This window comes from Thrips palmi, unplaced genomic scaffold (genome assembly GCF_012932325.1).
Source record: "Thrips palmi isolate BJ-2018 unplaced genomic scaffold, TpBJ-2018v1 HiC_scaffold_15, whole genome shotgun sequence".
NCBI lineage: Eukaryota > Metazoa > Arthropoda > Insecta > Thysanoptera > Thripidae > Thrips > Thrips palmi.
Genome location: NW_023144624.1, coordinates 2,217,139 through 2,233,375, shown reverse-complemented (window position 1 = coordinate 2,233,375; position 16,237 = coordinate 2,217,139). Strand labels below are relative to the sequence as shown.

Sequence of the window (16,237 nt, the reverse complement as noted above, 5' to 3'; positions counted from 1 at the left end):
GTGCTCTGTCGCGCGACGGACGCAACCACTCTTCTGGATCGTTCGTTCGGCGATTCGGCAGTCCAGCGCAGCGCCCGCGGACTCGTGGGTAGGCACGCCCGCGGCACCGCCCGCCGCACGGGTGGCCTACGTAGCACGGCGCCTGCAAGGCCGCGCTCTCGCTCCTCGCTCTCCCCGCCTGCAGCTACAGCCTGCCTGCCGCGGTCCAGCGGCATCCTTGCCCGCGCTGTGCTTCATTGAATCTCCATCTCCCCTGCCCTGCCGTCGGGCCTGTCCTGGCCCTTGGCCGTTCTGACCGTGACCGATGCGACACCTTGTATAGAGTCCCATAGGACTCTAACCTTGCACAGCGCCTCCGCGCTTCCGCACGAGTGCCTCTCAAGTAGCGGGGGATGGGGTGGGGTGGGGGCCCCGGTCGGGCACCGCGCCGGGCCCATGTCAGAGGAAAGGAGTGGCAAATTCATTTTTGCTTTGGAAACATTTCTTTAATTGTTAAAACTAACATCTTTGTACAAATCAGTTACAAGAAAAGAGAAAAAGGCACTAAACAGACGTACTATAAAGAACAGGTCTATAAAAATTGCTTCAGTACTCGCTAGGTACAAAAATGTGAGAGTTTTAAAATAAATTCTTTGGCTCACTAGAATCTAGATAACGACAAAATCACAGCAAATGTCACGAGCTGAAAGATTTGGACACATCCATGTCTTGGAGAATAAATGCTCATTTTTAAGAGATAAAAACTAATAAAAGAATATAGAGAGCAGAAAGTACAACTTATGCATTAAAGCAAGTTAGCCAATAGTTATGAGCGGCTTTCAACAGAAGCTTACTCGATTGGCCTTGCCCACTTGAAAAGGTCATCAGACGCTCCTGGGAGGAGCTCTGCTTCCGTTTCACGAGCAGGATCCTCAGCTGGCTTCTTTGGGACAGGCTTCACATCTTCAGGCTTGGCAGCAAAGTATTCTGCCAGTGAAGGTTGAGCTGGGCCACCGAAATAATCTTGGACAAGGATCTGACTGATCTTCAGTTTGGCAAACCGGAATTTATGATCTGTAACGCAGGAATATAATTTGTGTAATTACAATATAAAGAAAATGGTTTTCTCGAAGTATGTCATACCTTTGGGCATATTGCGAAGGTGAGGATGGCGATCAAAGAAGAACTTCTCAGCTCGAACATATTCCTCAGATCCATTTTTCAACTGAAAAATTCAGAAATCAGATTGAAGATCAAACGTAGAAATGATAAATGTCTCTTTCACAAAAGAGGCTAGTCTTATTACCGATTTAATTTTTCCGGTGAGGAAAACATGAGCACAGCGAGGATCTTCTGGGTCCAGACCTTCCTTTTGGCAGTAGTCTCCCTGGGCCAATGTCATAGCGAGAGAGCACCTGCTGTCTTTAATCAAGTCTTGGACTCCCAAATCCAGGGGAGAAACATACATGTAAGGGATGCCTGTGCTATTGTCCCGGAGACCATCACTGATTGAAAAAATATCAGCCATAGGAAGTCCATAAGTGCCTGGCTGTTTGGAGGTGTAAGCTACTGCTGCCCAATCTAAAGAAAAGAAAAACTGCTGTTTGTAGATTGCACACCTGACACTGAAATTTAACACACTACGTGAACTAATACCTACCAGAATGGTGGACAATGTAACGAGCCATTTCGGCAACTTTGGTGTGAGGAGGAGGATTACTCCGAACTTGTTCCGCATCAGATCTGTAGTCGCGTGGCTGACGCCTCTTCTGGCGCTGAAGTTCATAAGGAACTGCCTGGAGACGACGTTCCTGCTTCCTCCTCCATTTCTCCTCATGCCACGCAGTTATTTCACTCGCTGGTTTAATCTCAGCTCCAGTATCAGATTTCTTTGCACTCAGACGCCTTTTCTTTTCTTCAATTTTCTGCCTCCATAGTTCTTCCTCAGTAGGAGTGTCATACACGGAGTTCTGTTCCTAAATACAAATAAACGTAATACATGACTGAAACCAACAACAACTGTAGGAGCAAATGAAATGATTGAACCATACTTCTCTGTGCAGCCTCGCAGCAGCAGCTTCATCAGTTCCAATCAGAGCACCAGGTTGACGAGGTTCTTCCTCTCTGTGTAGCCTTGCAGCGGCAGCTTCATCAGTTCCAATCAGAGCATGTTGATGACGAGACTGTTCTTCAGAATCCTTCCAGTTTTGATAACGCTGTTTCCAATTTTCTTCACCTTTGCGGCGAGCATCAGCAAGATTGTCACCTATCACCAGTGCTAAGAGCACCAGCCCCACGACGGCAAAACGCATCCTGAAAATATAAACAGAGAGCTCCAATAAACTTCTACTGTCATGTTAAATCATTCCATGCCAACACATCAAAAATCCCACAAAATATTAAAATCAGCGAAAACAACAAAAATACTTCGTGACCTTCACAGAATCACAGAATTTACCCCAAAATGGAAACGTTACAAAGAAAGCATGAACCAAGCTGGAAAGAAGTTACTGGTTGTACAGTGCGAACTGTCCAACAAACACAGTGGTCGATTGGACGATTGGACCAATTGCAACTTCATCATGATAATGCATCAATGGGTCGCCATGAGCCTGACCGACCAGGCCACCAGCCCCATAGCGTACAACAAAGGAAAGAGAGCATCGCAATAACTCATTGAGACTACTGACACCGGAAAGCACTCACTTCAAGGAAATCAGTCCAGACAGCACGGTGATTTTAAACCGACGCGACCGAGTTCGAATGACGCAGTGACACGACGAAGAACTTACTTGAAAGCCCGATGTCCCGTTGTTGTGCCTAAGCAGAAGCAAGCAGAACGGCGACTCAATGACGAGCTGCCTGCGAATAACGGCAAGCCTAGTTCGTCGAGGCGGCGCCTGAGGGCGCTGCGACTGCGGCAAGCGCTCGCAACCCCCCCCCCCCCCCCCCCGCCCCTGCCCCTCGGGGGAATGCCCGCGCACAGGCCCACAAGGCGCAGCGCACGGGTCGAAAACACGACTTTGAACCGCTCTTCAATTGCTGTTACAGTGTACAGTGTACAAATTTAGTTTCTGGAATCAACAAATTTAATGCTGTTGCTGGTTCGAGAAGGCCATCTTAACGGTTCGCCGTTGCCTCTTGGCCATTTGGGTGTTTACGTTCTAGGTCGAAGGCAAAGATAGAACAGGGCATAAAATCTTCCGTCCACAGACTATCTTGTATTTTTCTCACGAACATTTCGACGACTCACTCAACAGCGTCCGAAATGCACAAAGGAAACGACCACGTTTTAGGCAGTACTTTATTGGTGATAAAATATTATTTACTTATAAACTATGTATTTCTTAGTTTTAACATCACATGCAAGCGCTCATTACTTTACAATAAATCAGACTCATTCTCTAACAATCTTAACAAGGACATATCCATGTTCAGCGAAGAATAAACGAACATTAAAGTGTTAAATAAGCGATGTGTCAGAGACAAAAATGCAGAGCATCTAAATGCACAATCATCCAGAGCTCCTTGAAACCAGAGAAGCTGCTAAAGCCAGAACCTCAGGCTTTCCAAGAACTGAAAATGGAAATCCCTCCGTGCTCCCTCTTTCCTTATCACAGCAGTATTTCTTTAAAATGACGATCGTCGATCCGCAGTAGTGACGGCACAAGCTACTTGCTACAGAACGGAAAGCGCCGTCTCGGCCGGCCGAGCTCGGCACACGGAGGCTTTCCGACGAGGCTGAAGGTGCTGCAGGTGCCGAGGGGCCGGCCAAGTCAAGCCCCTTCGGCACCTTCGGTCTGTCGGGTAGGCCACCCAACAAACGCAGGGTAGGACACCGCTGCGTCGACGGGCAGAGCTTGCACAGCTTGCAGAGCTCCTCGAAGTCCAGCGAAGTCCCGGGGCAAACACACCCCATGTCCAGTGGAACGGGAGCGTGGTGGGCGCTGCTCCGTGGTGTCCGAGGCCGCCGCCGAGCCAGTGGGACTGTCTAGGAGTGGCTCGCCAGGCTCTGCACGATGAGGGACAGGCAGTCCAGGCTGGAGGTCGACGCCGCGCCGCCGGACGCCGCCTCGGAGCCGCGGCCGTTGGACGAGGGCGTCTGGGGGTCCGCGTCGGAGCCCGCGGGGCATCCTGGAAACAGAAGGCAGCATCGTTATCGTCGCCCTGGACTGTTCGGCGCTGACTGGGCCTCGACCGCGAGCAACGCGCGGTGTCGCGGCACGCGTGCCGGCCGCCGCGGTGCCGTCGCGGTGCCGTGTCTGGCGGGGTTTAATAGGTTTATATTTATTTGATGTCGCAGCACGCCGGCTCGTAGGTGGTCCCTGCTCCCCGCGTTCCTCGATGCGGTCGGGGCCGATGCTGCCGCTGCTGCCGCCCCCCTCCCCCTCCACCCCGCGGCGCTCGCTGCGCTTCGCGGGTCCACTGGTGGACGTCGTCTGCGTGCGGCACAAGTATTAATGCGAGATCTGATTTAGGAGCCGCTGTCGGGCCGCGATGGAGGGGCTGTGGGGGCTGGGGGGAGGGGGCCTCACTCCTGTCCTCGCATTTGCGCTTATACATAGCCATGTCCGCGCCGTGCCGCCGTGCCGCCGTGCCGCCGTGTGCTGCACTGTCTCAGACTCGGGTCTCGGGGCGCACCATCCTTTGGGCCGCACCTTCGCATCCGCGTTGTTCTCGGAAGACTGAGGCCCGTTAAAAAACGAGTCGGAAAAACACAATGAGTTCGTCCAAAATGCGAGAATTGTCGGCGGGATCGGAACTTATGACGACGCCAATGAATTTCGGCGGTAACTGCTCCACGATCCGCAATGCATCGGACGGCGGGGAAAAGAGGGAGGCGGGGGTAACAGAAGGGAGTCGACGGCGCGGGGAGTGACAACAACTAACACTGCACGACGTACGGTTATGCCCCCGGCCGCTAAAAGCCGGGCGAGGCCCCCGCCCCCGCCCCCGCCCTTCGCCCGCCCCCGGCTGCATGCCCCCAGCGACATAACTTGGGCCTTTTTTCTTCAGCCTTTCCCCCCACATGCGGGCCGGGCCCTAGGCCGGGGCTTACACAAGACGCCACTTGGCCGCCTCGTTGTCTAAATACCACCGGCGGTCGAGACACCTCCATCGCCGTCACGACGTACGCGAATCGTAACATGGCGGCAGAAATGTTTTGCTGCGTGTCGTGGTGCCGTCGTCGTCAGTTTCAGTGCATTAACTTGGGCGCAGTAAAGAGGCAGCACGTGGCACGACGAGTCTCTTCGAGTCTCTCCTCGAGACCGCGTTGACGGCGTCGAAGGACAGTGGCGTAGCTAGCAACAGCTAGCCCGTGCTTCGGGGACTTGGGGTGGAAGGAGTTGACTTCGAAGCCCGCCGACGCCGTGAACAGTAATTCCGGGAGTCATTTTCGTCGCTTTGTCTCTCTTGCACTCACGGAGTCCCGTACAGGTGCAAGAGAGACAGCGCGACGAAAACGACTCTCAGAATCAGTGCACTGGCGATGCAGGTGCCGTTTGACGCGCAGGCATGAATGGGCGATGGTTGGACACGGGCGTGAGAATGGACCGAACGGACTGGGCCGCCCAGGGACCTGAGGGACCTGTGCTAACGCGCAGCTCAACGTGCAGCCTGAGACGGAAGTTGTAGGGTTGTTGCGGGAGTGGAAGTCCCCGGGGACCGCCGGCAGAGCGCAGGGGAGATCAGGGGGTCACAGTCACGGGGGAGGGGGAGGGGGAGGCGCCACTGGGAACCGACAAATTTTCAATGCGCCCATGCGCCGAAAGGTCTCGACAAAATCGCTGTCGATTCCTTTCACTCAAATGAAATAAACAAAGGAAAAGCAAATGATGAAGACAGAGAAACGACTTTTGAGCACCCCTTCTCTCTTTTCCCCGCCGAGGCCGAGGCCGGGTGCGCGGGGGGAGAGGGAAGGCGTTGCCGACACAATTAACACCGCCTAAAAATATTTCCAAATAATTGGGTGGAGCGTCGTGGCGCGCGCTCAAAATTGAACATAAATTTCAGGCATTGTGGGCGTCTCTGCCGCGCTCTGCCCGCACGGCGCACGCGCTGCCCGAACCCGTTTCTTTCTTCCTACCCTTTTTTTGGCGGGGGATTTAATTTACGGCATGCCGAGCCGGCTCATCAACCTGCCGGGCAGGGGGGCAGGGGGGCAGGGGGCAGGGGGGCGTGGGTGCCCCCGTCCGGCCGGTGTCACGTCGAAAGGGTTCTAAAACACGCTCCGATTTTTTTACGGGGCAGTTTTGAGGCCGTTTCCCGCGTTTCACGCACGGCAACCCCCTTAATAAGTAGACTACAACGGGGTCTTTTGCCTCTCTGTCCCCCGCCCCGCCCCACCCCGCCCCGCGTCCGCCAAGCCAGGCGAAGCACAGCGCGCCAGCGAAACAGCAAAACCTCGCTGTCGCCAAAACACAACACTGCCACGCGTTCAGCGAGGGGACGCGCCCAAACAAACATTATCGATATGTATGCACACCGCCAAACGAATCGGCAAAAAGACGGCCGCTTCATGGCAAGAAACATCGTCGACGGCCGTTTGCGCTCCGCAGCTCCGCACATCGCAGAAACCCGCTCGCAGAAACCTGAACGCACTGCACACACTGCGCACCAATCTGTTTTTCCAGTGTGGCTGTGTGACACGGCACAGAAAAAAAGCTGGCAGGCGGCGTCCCAATGTCTCAATACGACGGCGCCTTATATAAATAATTCTCCCCGCCCCGCCCCGCCCCGTCTCGGCGGCCTGCGGGCTTTCATCCGTGTTGTGTGACGCAGGCGACACGGACCGCTAAATACCGCCTTGGCGGCATCGGGCGGCATCGGCCGGCATGCGAACAAACTGCACACCACCAATAAATCTCTCCCCGTGTGTCGCGCATCGCGTCGGCCCCCTCACCCCCTTCACCCCCGCCCCCGACCACGCCCCATTCTGCCCATGATCGCCAGCTCGGCGCGGTCTTGCTCATTTGCGCCCCCCCCCCAAAAAAAAAAAATTGGCATTTTTTAAAACTTTGTGACGGAATGTTGGTGCGGCCCCGAGTGTGAATCCATATCGTGTTGCACTGACGGTGCTCCCCCCTCCCCCTCCTCTCGGTCCTTGCCGCGCGCCCTCCCGCCCTTCGTCAAGTCGTGCATCATCCACGGGATCTAAACTCCCAAATTGTTGTTCTTTCCGTTTTGATCCGGAACGAATCGTGGATTATTATGGCTGGCGAGGCAGCCCCATTCGTCATCCCAGAGATGATGGAGGTTCATTATCACTTCGGCTGCAACGGGGATTGACACAGCGAACGTCGGATGTCGGCGGCCGCGAGGACGCGATAGACCCGCGCCTATTTCTAGACTTCCCAAAGCCTCCTAGACGCGCTAGACAGAGCGCCTCCTCCATGTGGGCCTGTTAGCGCGGTATACGACCTGGGCTAGCTTACGGCTGTAAAACGGAAAGTGGTGTAAAAGAGGGGTGCGGAGGGAAGTCCACCGGGGAGCATAGAAGCAGCGCGACGCTCCCTTGATGGCTTGATGGCTCGATGGCTCGGGGATGGGCGGGGCGTAGCGCGTAGCGCCACACTGTCCCACAAACAGCCGAGCGATTCAGGAGAGCGGTTTGTCGCTCTGTCTCTCTCGCACCCTCACGGAGATCCCCATGAGTGCGAGAGAGACAGCGCGACGAAACGACTCGTCTGAATGGCTCGGCAGGCTGACGAAACGCGGCCGCCTGGTGCTGCGGCTCGGTGCAAGCCTTTGTAGCCCAACGAAAAAGCGCAAGCGCCCGGAAAACGAGTTGCTTCTAAACAAGTTGCTGTTTTTCGGCGCGGTTTTTGGCCATTCCGTACTAAATCATGATTCATACACGCGGCGGGCAGGGCCCATAGCGGTGTCGGTGCAGTATGTGTCGTCTAGTGCCCCGCGCCGCCACGCCACGCCACGCCAAGGCAATACTATGACGGGCAGCGGCAACTGCAGAACGCCCCGCTAAATCAAGGCGGGCGTGTCGCGCCGCCGCCATCGGCCACCATCTAGAACACGGCCCGGGTGACCAGCACCAGCACCGCCAGCGGAGCGATGCCGAACGGCGCGCCTCGTCGCTGTCTCTCTCGCACCCACGCGCCCGATGCGCCCAGTGCGGGCGACGACGGGGAGACGGCCTGCAGCACCAGCGCGGCGTAGCGCGGCGTAGCGCGGCGTGGAGGGCAAAGGGTGGAAGGGTGCAGCGCTCTTCGGTAATTGCGCATTGTGCTGTCCGGCTGCCTGGGAAAGGCGACCACGTTAAATCACGTAAAACGAAAATACTTTGTAAATGGGCAATTTTGTAACAATTCGAAGAATAATGGGCGTGTCGAGAATCCGGTGTGGATGTCACGCCGTGGGAAACAGTGTTCGTTGGCGGGCACGGCGCTCCCTCTCCCTCCTGCAGCCCAAGGAGTGCGTGGCCGAAGACATCTCGCGGCATCTCTGGTGGCGGGCCAGGGCCGGCAGGGCCTGCAGGGCCAGGGCCTCGAACGGGGCGGGCCGCATGCACGCCGCACCGGGCCAAAAGTGGGACAGGGTTGGAGGGGAGAGGAGGGGGAGGGGACGGAGAAATCTGCCCTAGTTTTTTCTTTATCCCGCCGCATCTTCACACAGTGCGGCGGTACGGCGGCTCACGGCCACACGTGCGCGCCATGCAGTGCCATGCAGTGCCATGCACGACGCGGCAACGCACACAGACGCAGGGCCACGCAGAGCGCCGTCGCCAATTCGCGATAGCAGCGCGGCGCGCACTGCGCAGGGCGGAGGAGTCGGGAATGATCTGCCTCAGTAGTTGATGGGCTGTGAAACAGAAGGAGATAGACGCCACCGCACCGCGCCGCGCGCCAGAGGGACCCGAGAGGGACGAGGGAAAAGACTTCCGGGGGAGGGGACACGTGCGCACGGCATGTCTGTCCGTGTGTCCGTGTGTCCGCCCGTCCGCTCGTCCGCTCCGTGTCCAGGAGTTCGGGACGCCTGCCGGCCTCGCGTGGCGGTGCCGCGACACAGCCGTGCGCGGCGGGCCGGCCTACCCGCCGATTCGCAGGCGCACAGGGCCGCCTGGAGCGCGCGCCGCGCCGCGCCTGCACGTCGCTGTCTCTCTCGCACGCACGTGGCGTCTCCAGCAGGCGCGAGAGAGACAGAGCGACAGTGCGGGATCAGTCTGGCGGACTCGGGCGGGCACGGCACAAGGCTCGCTTTACCTGCGATAAATGGCTTGTATCTGCCGGCGTATTTATAGAGGGAGGGCGGAGGGCTGTCGCCGCGCCGGCCTTCGCTCCGTGTCACGTCCCGTCCGCGTCGCGTCCGCGTCGCGTCCGCGCGGCGCGAGGGGCTAAGGACGGCGTCCGCCCCAATTCAGACGGACCGCGCCAAACGCGCCGATACCGCGAGGCGACGCGACGCGGAAATAGACTTCGCCGCGACGCCGAGGCTGGAGACGCGGCGACGCCGACACGCCGAGACAGGCGATTGGACGAAGCAGGTGCCGCCGCGCCGCCCGGCGTGTCGGAAGCCGTCGGCATGATCCCGGCAAAGGACGTCGCCGAGGAGTGAGAGTGTGCCGCTACACTTTTACATCGGCATGGCGCTGTTAGTCCCACCGCCGCCTCGCCGCGCCGTTTGATGAACGGCCGCGAGGGACGAGGGCCGCGGGCCACGGCGCCAGGCTCCCTCCGTCTCGCTCGCACCCCCGCAGAACCGCGGAACGCCGCGTGAGTGCGAGCGAGACGGCATCGGGCGGCAGGGCCAGGCAGGGCCAGGCCGGGCACGGCACGGCCAGGAAGCGGTCTCTAATTGGCTGTTAGACCGGCAGGGCCGCGCCAAGCCAGGCCGGGCAGCGAAGGGCCGCGCCAGCGCCACCAGTCATTTTCTTCCAAAGAGAGATGGCACAGCCCGGCGAGCCTGGCGCCGCTTTGATCTTGCAGCGTGCAGTAATCGTGCGTGCGGTTTAACACACGTGTGAGAATGGCGCCAAAACGGCGGGCCGCCGCGCGTGCCGCGTGTGCTGCACGCCTGCAGGCCGCGCCGAGCAGCGCGCTGCGCGATGAGGGATGGGGAGGCGTGATGCCGACCGGGGGGAGTTCGCTTGCTCCTCGACGTAAAAAGCCGGAAGAGAGAAGACCGAGAAGCTCTTCCTCTCCTTCCACAGCGCCTGGACGCTGCACGTGTACTCACCGGACAAGGGGGTGAATCGGTGGATGGAGTCCGTGAAGGAGCCCACGCAGCTGGCCCCTCGGTCCGACACGTAGAGGGGCGTGGTGGCCTGGAAAAGGAGAGGTCCATTTTTCACTATCCACTGCTGCTACACGCCGCCGCCGATCCTTTCCTTGACAGAGTAAGTTGACATTCGGTCGACGGAACGTGTCTTACAAACGTCGACGCGCTCCCCTTGCCGCTCGCCGCGCTCGCCGCGCTCGGCCCGCAAGCTGCAACGCCCCCGCCATCAAGTCGGTGGGGCGTGCGTCGTTTTCCGCATTGGTTCACACACACACGCACGCACGCACGCAACACCCACACATGTGCGAGGGCCCCGCTGCCTGCCACTGCAGTGTCGCCCCCGCCCCCTCCGCCTCATGTCTCTATCCACGCGTCTTTCACACGTGCAAAATACACCCCGTCCCTTTTTCCTAAATGCATTTTGCAGCAAACGCGTTCGGAGCCAATCAAGCTCCGCTCTGTAGCGCGGCGTCCCCGCGCCTCGTCCGTCAGCAGGGGCTTATTAGAGGGACGCAAGGAGAGGCGGCGCGCGGCGCCCCGAGACCGAGAGACGCGTTCGGAAGCGCCGCTGTCGGCGCCCTTGTCCGCCGCGACGCCGCTCATTTGCAGGCCGCCGGCATGACGGGGGGCATGGGGGCGGCGGGGACGCGTTGCGACGGCCGTCACTCTGGCCGCCCCGGCCGTCTAATGGACGTCGTGGGATTGGCCTATCAGGGCCCGTCGGCCCTGGAGGTGTGGAGGTACTCGTTGGCGTGGCGGGCCTCGACGCGGTGCTCGACGCGGTCCCGGACACGGTCATCGCGGTGCTCGACGCGGAGCACGACACGATCCTCGCGGTGCTTGCCACGGTACTCGCCGCGCGGTGCTCGACGCCGACGTGGTCCTCGAGGCCGTGCCGGCGGTGTCCCGCTGGCCGGGCGCGAGGTATGCCGTCTTCATTAGGGAGTCGCGTGGGGCGTCGCCGCGTCGCCGCGTCAAAACCTCGCGGGGCGAGCGCGCGGAATGCAACACACACTTTTGGCGCAGCCGCTTGACTTGCGCCGGCGAAATTTATTTCACGTCGCGGAGGGGGCGGACGGCGTCGGCGGCGGCACGCAGCACGGCGCAGCGCGGCGGTGCAAAACCAGCGACACCGCGCAAAGGACCGCCGCGCGGCGGAGCGGAGGGCGGCGAGTGGAGCAACGATGGAGACAAATGGAGCGATCAGCGCGACGCGCGCAAGAGTGTGACAAACACGCCGCCGCTGCCGCCGCCGCCGCCGCGCCGGACACGGCTTGTTCCACACGTTTTTGGACGACATGCGCGCCAACTCACGAAATGGTGGTGGAGGGCGCCGGCGATCTGCGGACACTCTCCGCAACCCGGACCAGACGGCGGCTCCAGGGTGGTTTTCAATTTCCCCCGCGTCGCGCGTCCTCGCGAACCCCAGACAAGTGGCGGGCCAACGCCCCGCCCCACCCCGCCCCGCCCCGAAAGCGAGCCTCGATTGTCCCCGATGACGGAGGCGTTTCCCGGCCCCAGCGGAGAGGGGAGGGAAGGGGCGAAGAGGGGGTCCCAAGTCGCAGGGAACACGGTGACACGCCGATTAATTCGACGTGGTATTCTGGGCCGGGATGGGATGAGCTTCGGGAGAGAGAGAGCCTACACGCTACACGACGGGGCGGGCGTGGCGCGGACCGCGCTGCCAGGGATCGCCAAGGACTCCAACGCGCCGCGGCCGGGCAGGGCGGCCACCGCCACCAACAGCCACCATGGTGCCGTGGCGCTATAAGGCGTTCCTTAGCCTGCTCGCTGCGACTGATATGGCGCTCTCTCTTCGCCTGGGGCATGGGAGAGGGGCACTGGACACCGCATGTTTCCTGCACTTGGACAAGGGGCTTCGGCTCTCGACGACGCAGGGCCATCGACGGATAGTGGTGATAGTTCACGCGACCCATCAGGGTTCCACAGCGAAGAGCATTTTCGGGGAGTACTTAATTTCGGCTGTGGGGTCGCGACAAGTTTTAGCCGCCTTTTATGGGTCCCGTGCGTCAGAAAAAGTTGAGAACCGCCGCTAGTTTGTCGAAATGGCAGTTGAGGCGTGCTTGGAATGCAGTGGCGGTGCCTGGCGGTGCGGAGCGCGGAGCAGGCCGAGTGTGTTGTGCCCTTGGTGCGGCATGGCGTCGCCGGGCGCGGGGTGGCGGTGCGGCGAGGGGCTCGGGCACGGCGTCATCCATTACCTGGCCGTGTTTGGACAGCCGAAATCACCACCCAGTTCCCCGGGCAAAGGCACCGCGCCGCGCCCTGCCGCGCCCCGACGCCCGCGACGCCTCCAAACGCAGAGCACACAGCGGCACGCCGCCGCCAGGACGCCAACGTCAAACCCACGCGGACGCCGTGCGCCGACACCAACCGACGCCATAAACAGGAAAAAAATAGAAAAAGAAAAAACGACACGACATTTTGCCAGCAGCGCAGTGACGATGGGGAAAAGAAAATACATGGTGAGTCACGCGGCCTGCCGACATGTTGCCGGCGGCCTGTTGCTGCAGTGCGAACTGGCCCCTGATTACTCATCACGAAACCGCAACGAAGGCAAGGCACGCCGGCCCAGGCCTTGGCCCAGGCGTGCGCTCCCCCTCGCCTTTCACACATGCCCGAAGGAAGAAGTGGCGCAAAAAGGTCACGCTGGTGCCACGCACTACGCACGGAGCGCGCGAGAACACCCAGATCGTTTTTGGTTTGAAAGTCTCGAGAGAAGATCTCGCGGAGCTCGAGTGGGGTCGGGTCCTCACCGCCAGGTCGTGCTGCGGGCCGCTGCCGGGTGCGCTCTGTGCGCCCTGCAACAGGTCCTCCAGGCTTTCGATGTACTCGATGGCGTTGCGGAGGATCTCCACCTTCGGCAGCCTCTGGTTCGGGTTGGTCGACGTGCGCCTCTTCAGCACCTCGAAGGCCTCGTTCACCTGCAACACGCGCCAGTTTTGCCACGCGTTTAATTTTATTTATCAATATTTTTAAAAGCGGTACACCGCTTGTGTTCCCGCTGACTTTACCTTCCGTAGACGCCGCCGCTCCCTGAGGGTGGCGGCCTTCCTGCGGTCCACCGTGACCGTCTTCTTCTTGCACGCCTTGCACGCCCACAGCAGGCACCGACGGGATCCGTGCGCGCCGCCGCCCGCCGCCGCCCCCGCGCCGCCCAGAGGGACGCGCTGCGCGCCGGCACCCGCCTCCTGCAAGGAGCGCGATGATGGGAACACGAACAAGGCCGGCTGGCTGGACACTGACTAGAAAACGAAGACCTCTGAATGTTCGCGGTCGAGGGCATCGCGAGGTCGGGGACCGCGAGAGGTATTGGCTTTCTGGCCAGATTGTGGGTACTCGGTGTACCCGCTACTCACGATGGAGGCCGGGCTGAGCGGGGCGAGGATGTGCGGCACGTGCTGCTCGCTCTCCGACCCGGACGACTGGCTGTCGTCATCGTCGTCCACGTCGCCGTCCTCGTCCACGTCCTCGTCGTCCTTGCACCTGCGGCAAGACCGTCACGGCGCACATTCACAAGCAGCCGGTGTACTCAGAGCGTCACGCCAAAACAAAACCAAGAGCGGGGATTTGAACCCGCGCGCCCCAGGCCGCCCCAGGCCGCCCCAGGCCGCCCCAGGCCGCCCCAGGCCGCCCCAGGCCGCCCCAGGCCGCCCCAGGCCGCCCCAGGCCGCCCCAGGCCGCCCCAGGCCGCCCCAGGCCGCCCCAGGCCGCCCCAGGCCGCCCCAGGCCGCCCCAGGCCGCCCCAGGCCGCCCAGGCCCCAGGCCGCCCCAGGCCGCCCCAGGCCGCCCCAGGCCGCCCCAGGCCGCCCCAGGCCCTGCACCGCGCGAGTGCGGCGCCGCTGGCGTCCTCGTCCTCCCCCGCCGCGCGTTCCGGTCGTGGTTTCCACACAATGGGCCCTCTGTGCTGAGTGCTCGGCCGGTGACCGGATCGGCCCGGCGGAACGGCGGAACCGGCGACGAATAGACGCGAGACGCCACGAGGCACCGGCGTCGCGGCGTCGCGGCGGCCAGGGCGGCCATAGGGCGGTCACGGGAGTCCGAGCGCGGCGGCCGCGACTGCCTTCCTAGAGCACTAGATCCTAGATCGGACGGAATGCAGTTCGGCGCCTTTGATCTCCTCTCTTCTCCCTCGCCTCGCCCGACAAATCACTGCAGCGCTTCCGCCGGCCAGCCTACACGTAGACGAAGGTGCACGGCCTGGTCGGGGATGCCGTTGGCAAAGTGGGCGCATGGTGGGCGGAAGCGGATTCGAGTCGTGCGGTCGGGGCCCTCGGGGCGCACGACACGCCCTCAGCCATGACACGCTACATCGCCTCCTGGAGCGAGAAACAAAACAGGAACGGCACGTCCGAGCCCCCTCGCCAAGCCCCCTGCAGCGGCCCTGCCGTGTCGTTTAGGCCCCCCGCCCCTCCCCCTCCCCGCCTAAACGGCGCGACATGGGGCAATGGGGAGCGTGAGAAGGCCGAAGGGAGCAGGGCTTTAAACCCGAGGAAGCGACTCGACATGACGAGGAGATGCACTCAGGGAGTATTATTCGCCTGGGATTTATAGCCGAGGGGTTCTCCCTCTTCGCTGGCGCCTCGCCGCGCCGGCGCCCGTTTCCGCAATGCCTCAATTTTCACCCCAAACGCTGTGGGACAGAGGCGTCGCAACAGGCTGACTCCACACATCGTCTGTCTCTCTCGCACACCTCTCGCACCACCCCATGAGTGCAAGAGAGACAGCCAGAACAGCTACGCTGCGCACGACTCGAGGGAGGCTGGCGATCCATCCGGCCCACAGGACGTTCAGGACGTGAGGCTTCTGCTAATTCCGCCCCGTGGACAATGGCAATGCATTTGCAATCCCCTCCCCGTACCTCCGTGTGCAAGGGTTGCCGCCGTGTCTCGAAGCGCCGCGGCCGCTGCAGCCGCTGCTGCTGCTGCAACTGCTGCTGCTGCTCATGCTGCCGTGCAGCGGAGAGCTGGGGGCGAACCTGTTGCCGTTGCTGCTGCTGAAGCGACAGCTGGCCTGCTGGTGCTGCTGCTGCAGTGCCAACGTCATCATGCCCTGCACCGCCCGGACCGCCTCCGCCGTCCTGGAGCCGTCGCCGGGTCGTCGTCAGTCACGGGGCGCGGTCACCGAGCCCCCTCGCGCTGCGCATCGCCGCGCTTCTGGCCACCACGCCGCGGTACGCCGCGGGACGCGGCGTTGGGGAGGCCTCGGCGCGAGCCTCGGCGGCCTCCTCGTGCGACTCCTCGTCACGACGCCGTTAAGGCCCGGCCACGACAACTCGCGGGGGCCCAGTCCACCGATAAAGTAGGCGGTTGTTACGGTCACCGCGGCTGACGCGGCTGTGGCAGTAGCACGGCGGCCACGACACTGGTGACGGCTTGAGCAAATAACGGCCGCGGTGGTGTGCTGTCCAGACACACTCCGCTCACGGACACACGCACTCTCGCACACGCACGCACGCACGCGCCGCGGCTCCAGCTACCAAGGCGGCGCGGCGCCGGGGTGTCGTCGACGGGACGGGGGCGGAGGATGGACTAAAGAGCCCGGACCCCAGCCCCGGTCGGTGGCGGTGGTCGGGGCCCCAGCCCCCAGCAGCCCCAGGTCCCACCGGGCGGCAGGGCAGACTCGGCCAGGCTCGGCGACGTCTCGGGGGCGGAGGCGGAGGCGGAGGCAGGCGGAGTGGAGGGCGGTCCTAGTCCCGGGGTAGGGCGCGTTGGCACGCCCGCCACGGCCCCGCCCCCTCGCGCGGCAGCCTCGCAGTTAGCAGTGCAGACGACGCCCCCGGCAGCCGTCGCACCGCCCCGAGGTGGCCCCCCTCACCCCCACCCGCCCCGGGGACAGCCAATGGGCACCGCGCTCATGCGTGTATTTAGGCCCCACCGGGTACCGCCAAAACGCTGCGGCGCGCCGTCCCAGGCCGTCCTTGCCAATTTCGGCGCCAGCACTGCTAGCCAGCGATTTGCTTGACCAAGTGTTCATTACTGTTTATCACGGCTTGTAGTGAAGGACC

The 16,237-nt window shown here is 61.4% G+C and overlaps 2 protein-coding genes across 5 annotated transcripts; both read right to left on the bottom strand.

Annotated features, from left to right (window-relative positions):
- Positions 1–459: 459 nt before the first annotated feature.
- Positions 460–2,887, bottom strand: LOC117641494 (protein CREG2). 3 transcript variants are annotated; one of them, XM_034378866.1, is made up of 6 exons: positions 2,772–2,887; positions 2,031–2,292; positions 1,640–1,955; positions 1,286–1,560; positions 1,123–1,204; positions 460–1,053 (listed from the first exon to the last, which is right to left on the bottom strand). In XM_034378866.1, the coding sequence occupies exons 2-6, from the start codon at positions 2,289–2,291 to the stop codon at positions 830–832; spliced, it is 1,158 nt and encodes a 385-aa protein (XP_034234757.1). In that variant the 5' UTR covers position 2,292; positions 2,772–2,887; the 3' UTR covers positions 460–829. The 3 variants fall into 3 exon arrangements, with proteins under 3 accessions (XP_034234757.1, XP_034234758.1, XP_034234760.1); XM_034378867.1 differs by having other exon boundaries at positions 2,686–2,834; XM_034378869.1 differs by lacking the exon at positions 2,772–2,887 and adding an exon at positions 2,438–2,576.
- Positions 2,888–3,012: 125 nt separating this feature from the next.
- On the bottom strand, positions 3,013–15,424 carry LOC117641522 (myogenic-determination protein). Of its 2 annotated transcripts, none has more exons than XM_034378924.1 (6): positions 15,092–15,424; positions 13,590–13,716; positions 13,245–13,475; positions 12,987–13,154; positions 10,171–10,258; positions 3,013–4,113 (listed from the first exon to the last, which is right to left on the bottom strand). In XM_034378924.1, exons 1-6 carry the CDS (start codon positions 15,277–15,279, stop codon positions 3,971–3,973), a joined length of 945 nt encoding a protein of 314 aa, XP_034234815.1. In that variant the 5' UTR covers positions 15,280–15,424; the 3' UTR covers positions 3,013–3,970. The 2 variants fall into 2 exon arrangements, with proteins under 2 accessions (XP_034234815.1, XP_034234816.1); XM_034378925.1 differs by having other exon boundaries at positions 13,245–13,421; positions 15,092–15,400.
- Between the last annotated feature and the right edge of the window lie 813 nt (positions 15,425–16,237).

Coding starts and splice junctions, on each gene's coding strand:
- LOC117641522 (XM_034378924.1), bottom strand. CDS start 15,279: ATGATGACGTTGGCACTGCAGCAGCAGCACCAGCAGGCCAGCTGTCGC. Junction 13,476..13,589: donor CGCTCAGCCCGGCCTCCATC/GTGAGTAGCGGG, acceptor TTCGTTTTCTAG/TCAGTGTCCAGCCAGCCGGC. Junction 13,155..13,244: donor AGCGGCGGCGTCTACGGAAG/GTAAAGTCAGCG, acceptor CGCGTGTTGCAG/GTGAACGAGGCCTTCGAGGT.
- LOC117641494 (XM_034378866.1), bottom strand. CDS start 2,291: ATGCGTTTTGCCGTCGTGGGGCTGGTGCTCTTAGCACTGGTGATAGGT. Junction 1,205..1,285: donor TCACCGGAAAAATTAAATCG/GTAATAAGACTA, acceptor TGAATTTTTCAG/TTGAAAAATGGATCTGAGGA. Junction 1,054..1,122: donor CCTTCGCAATATGCCCAAAG/GTATGACATACT, acceptor CCTGCGTTACAG/ATCATAAATTCCGGTTTGCC.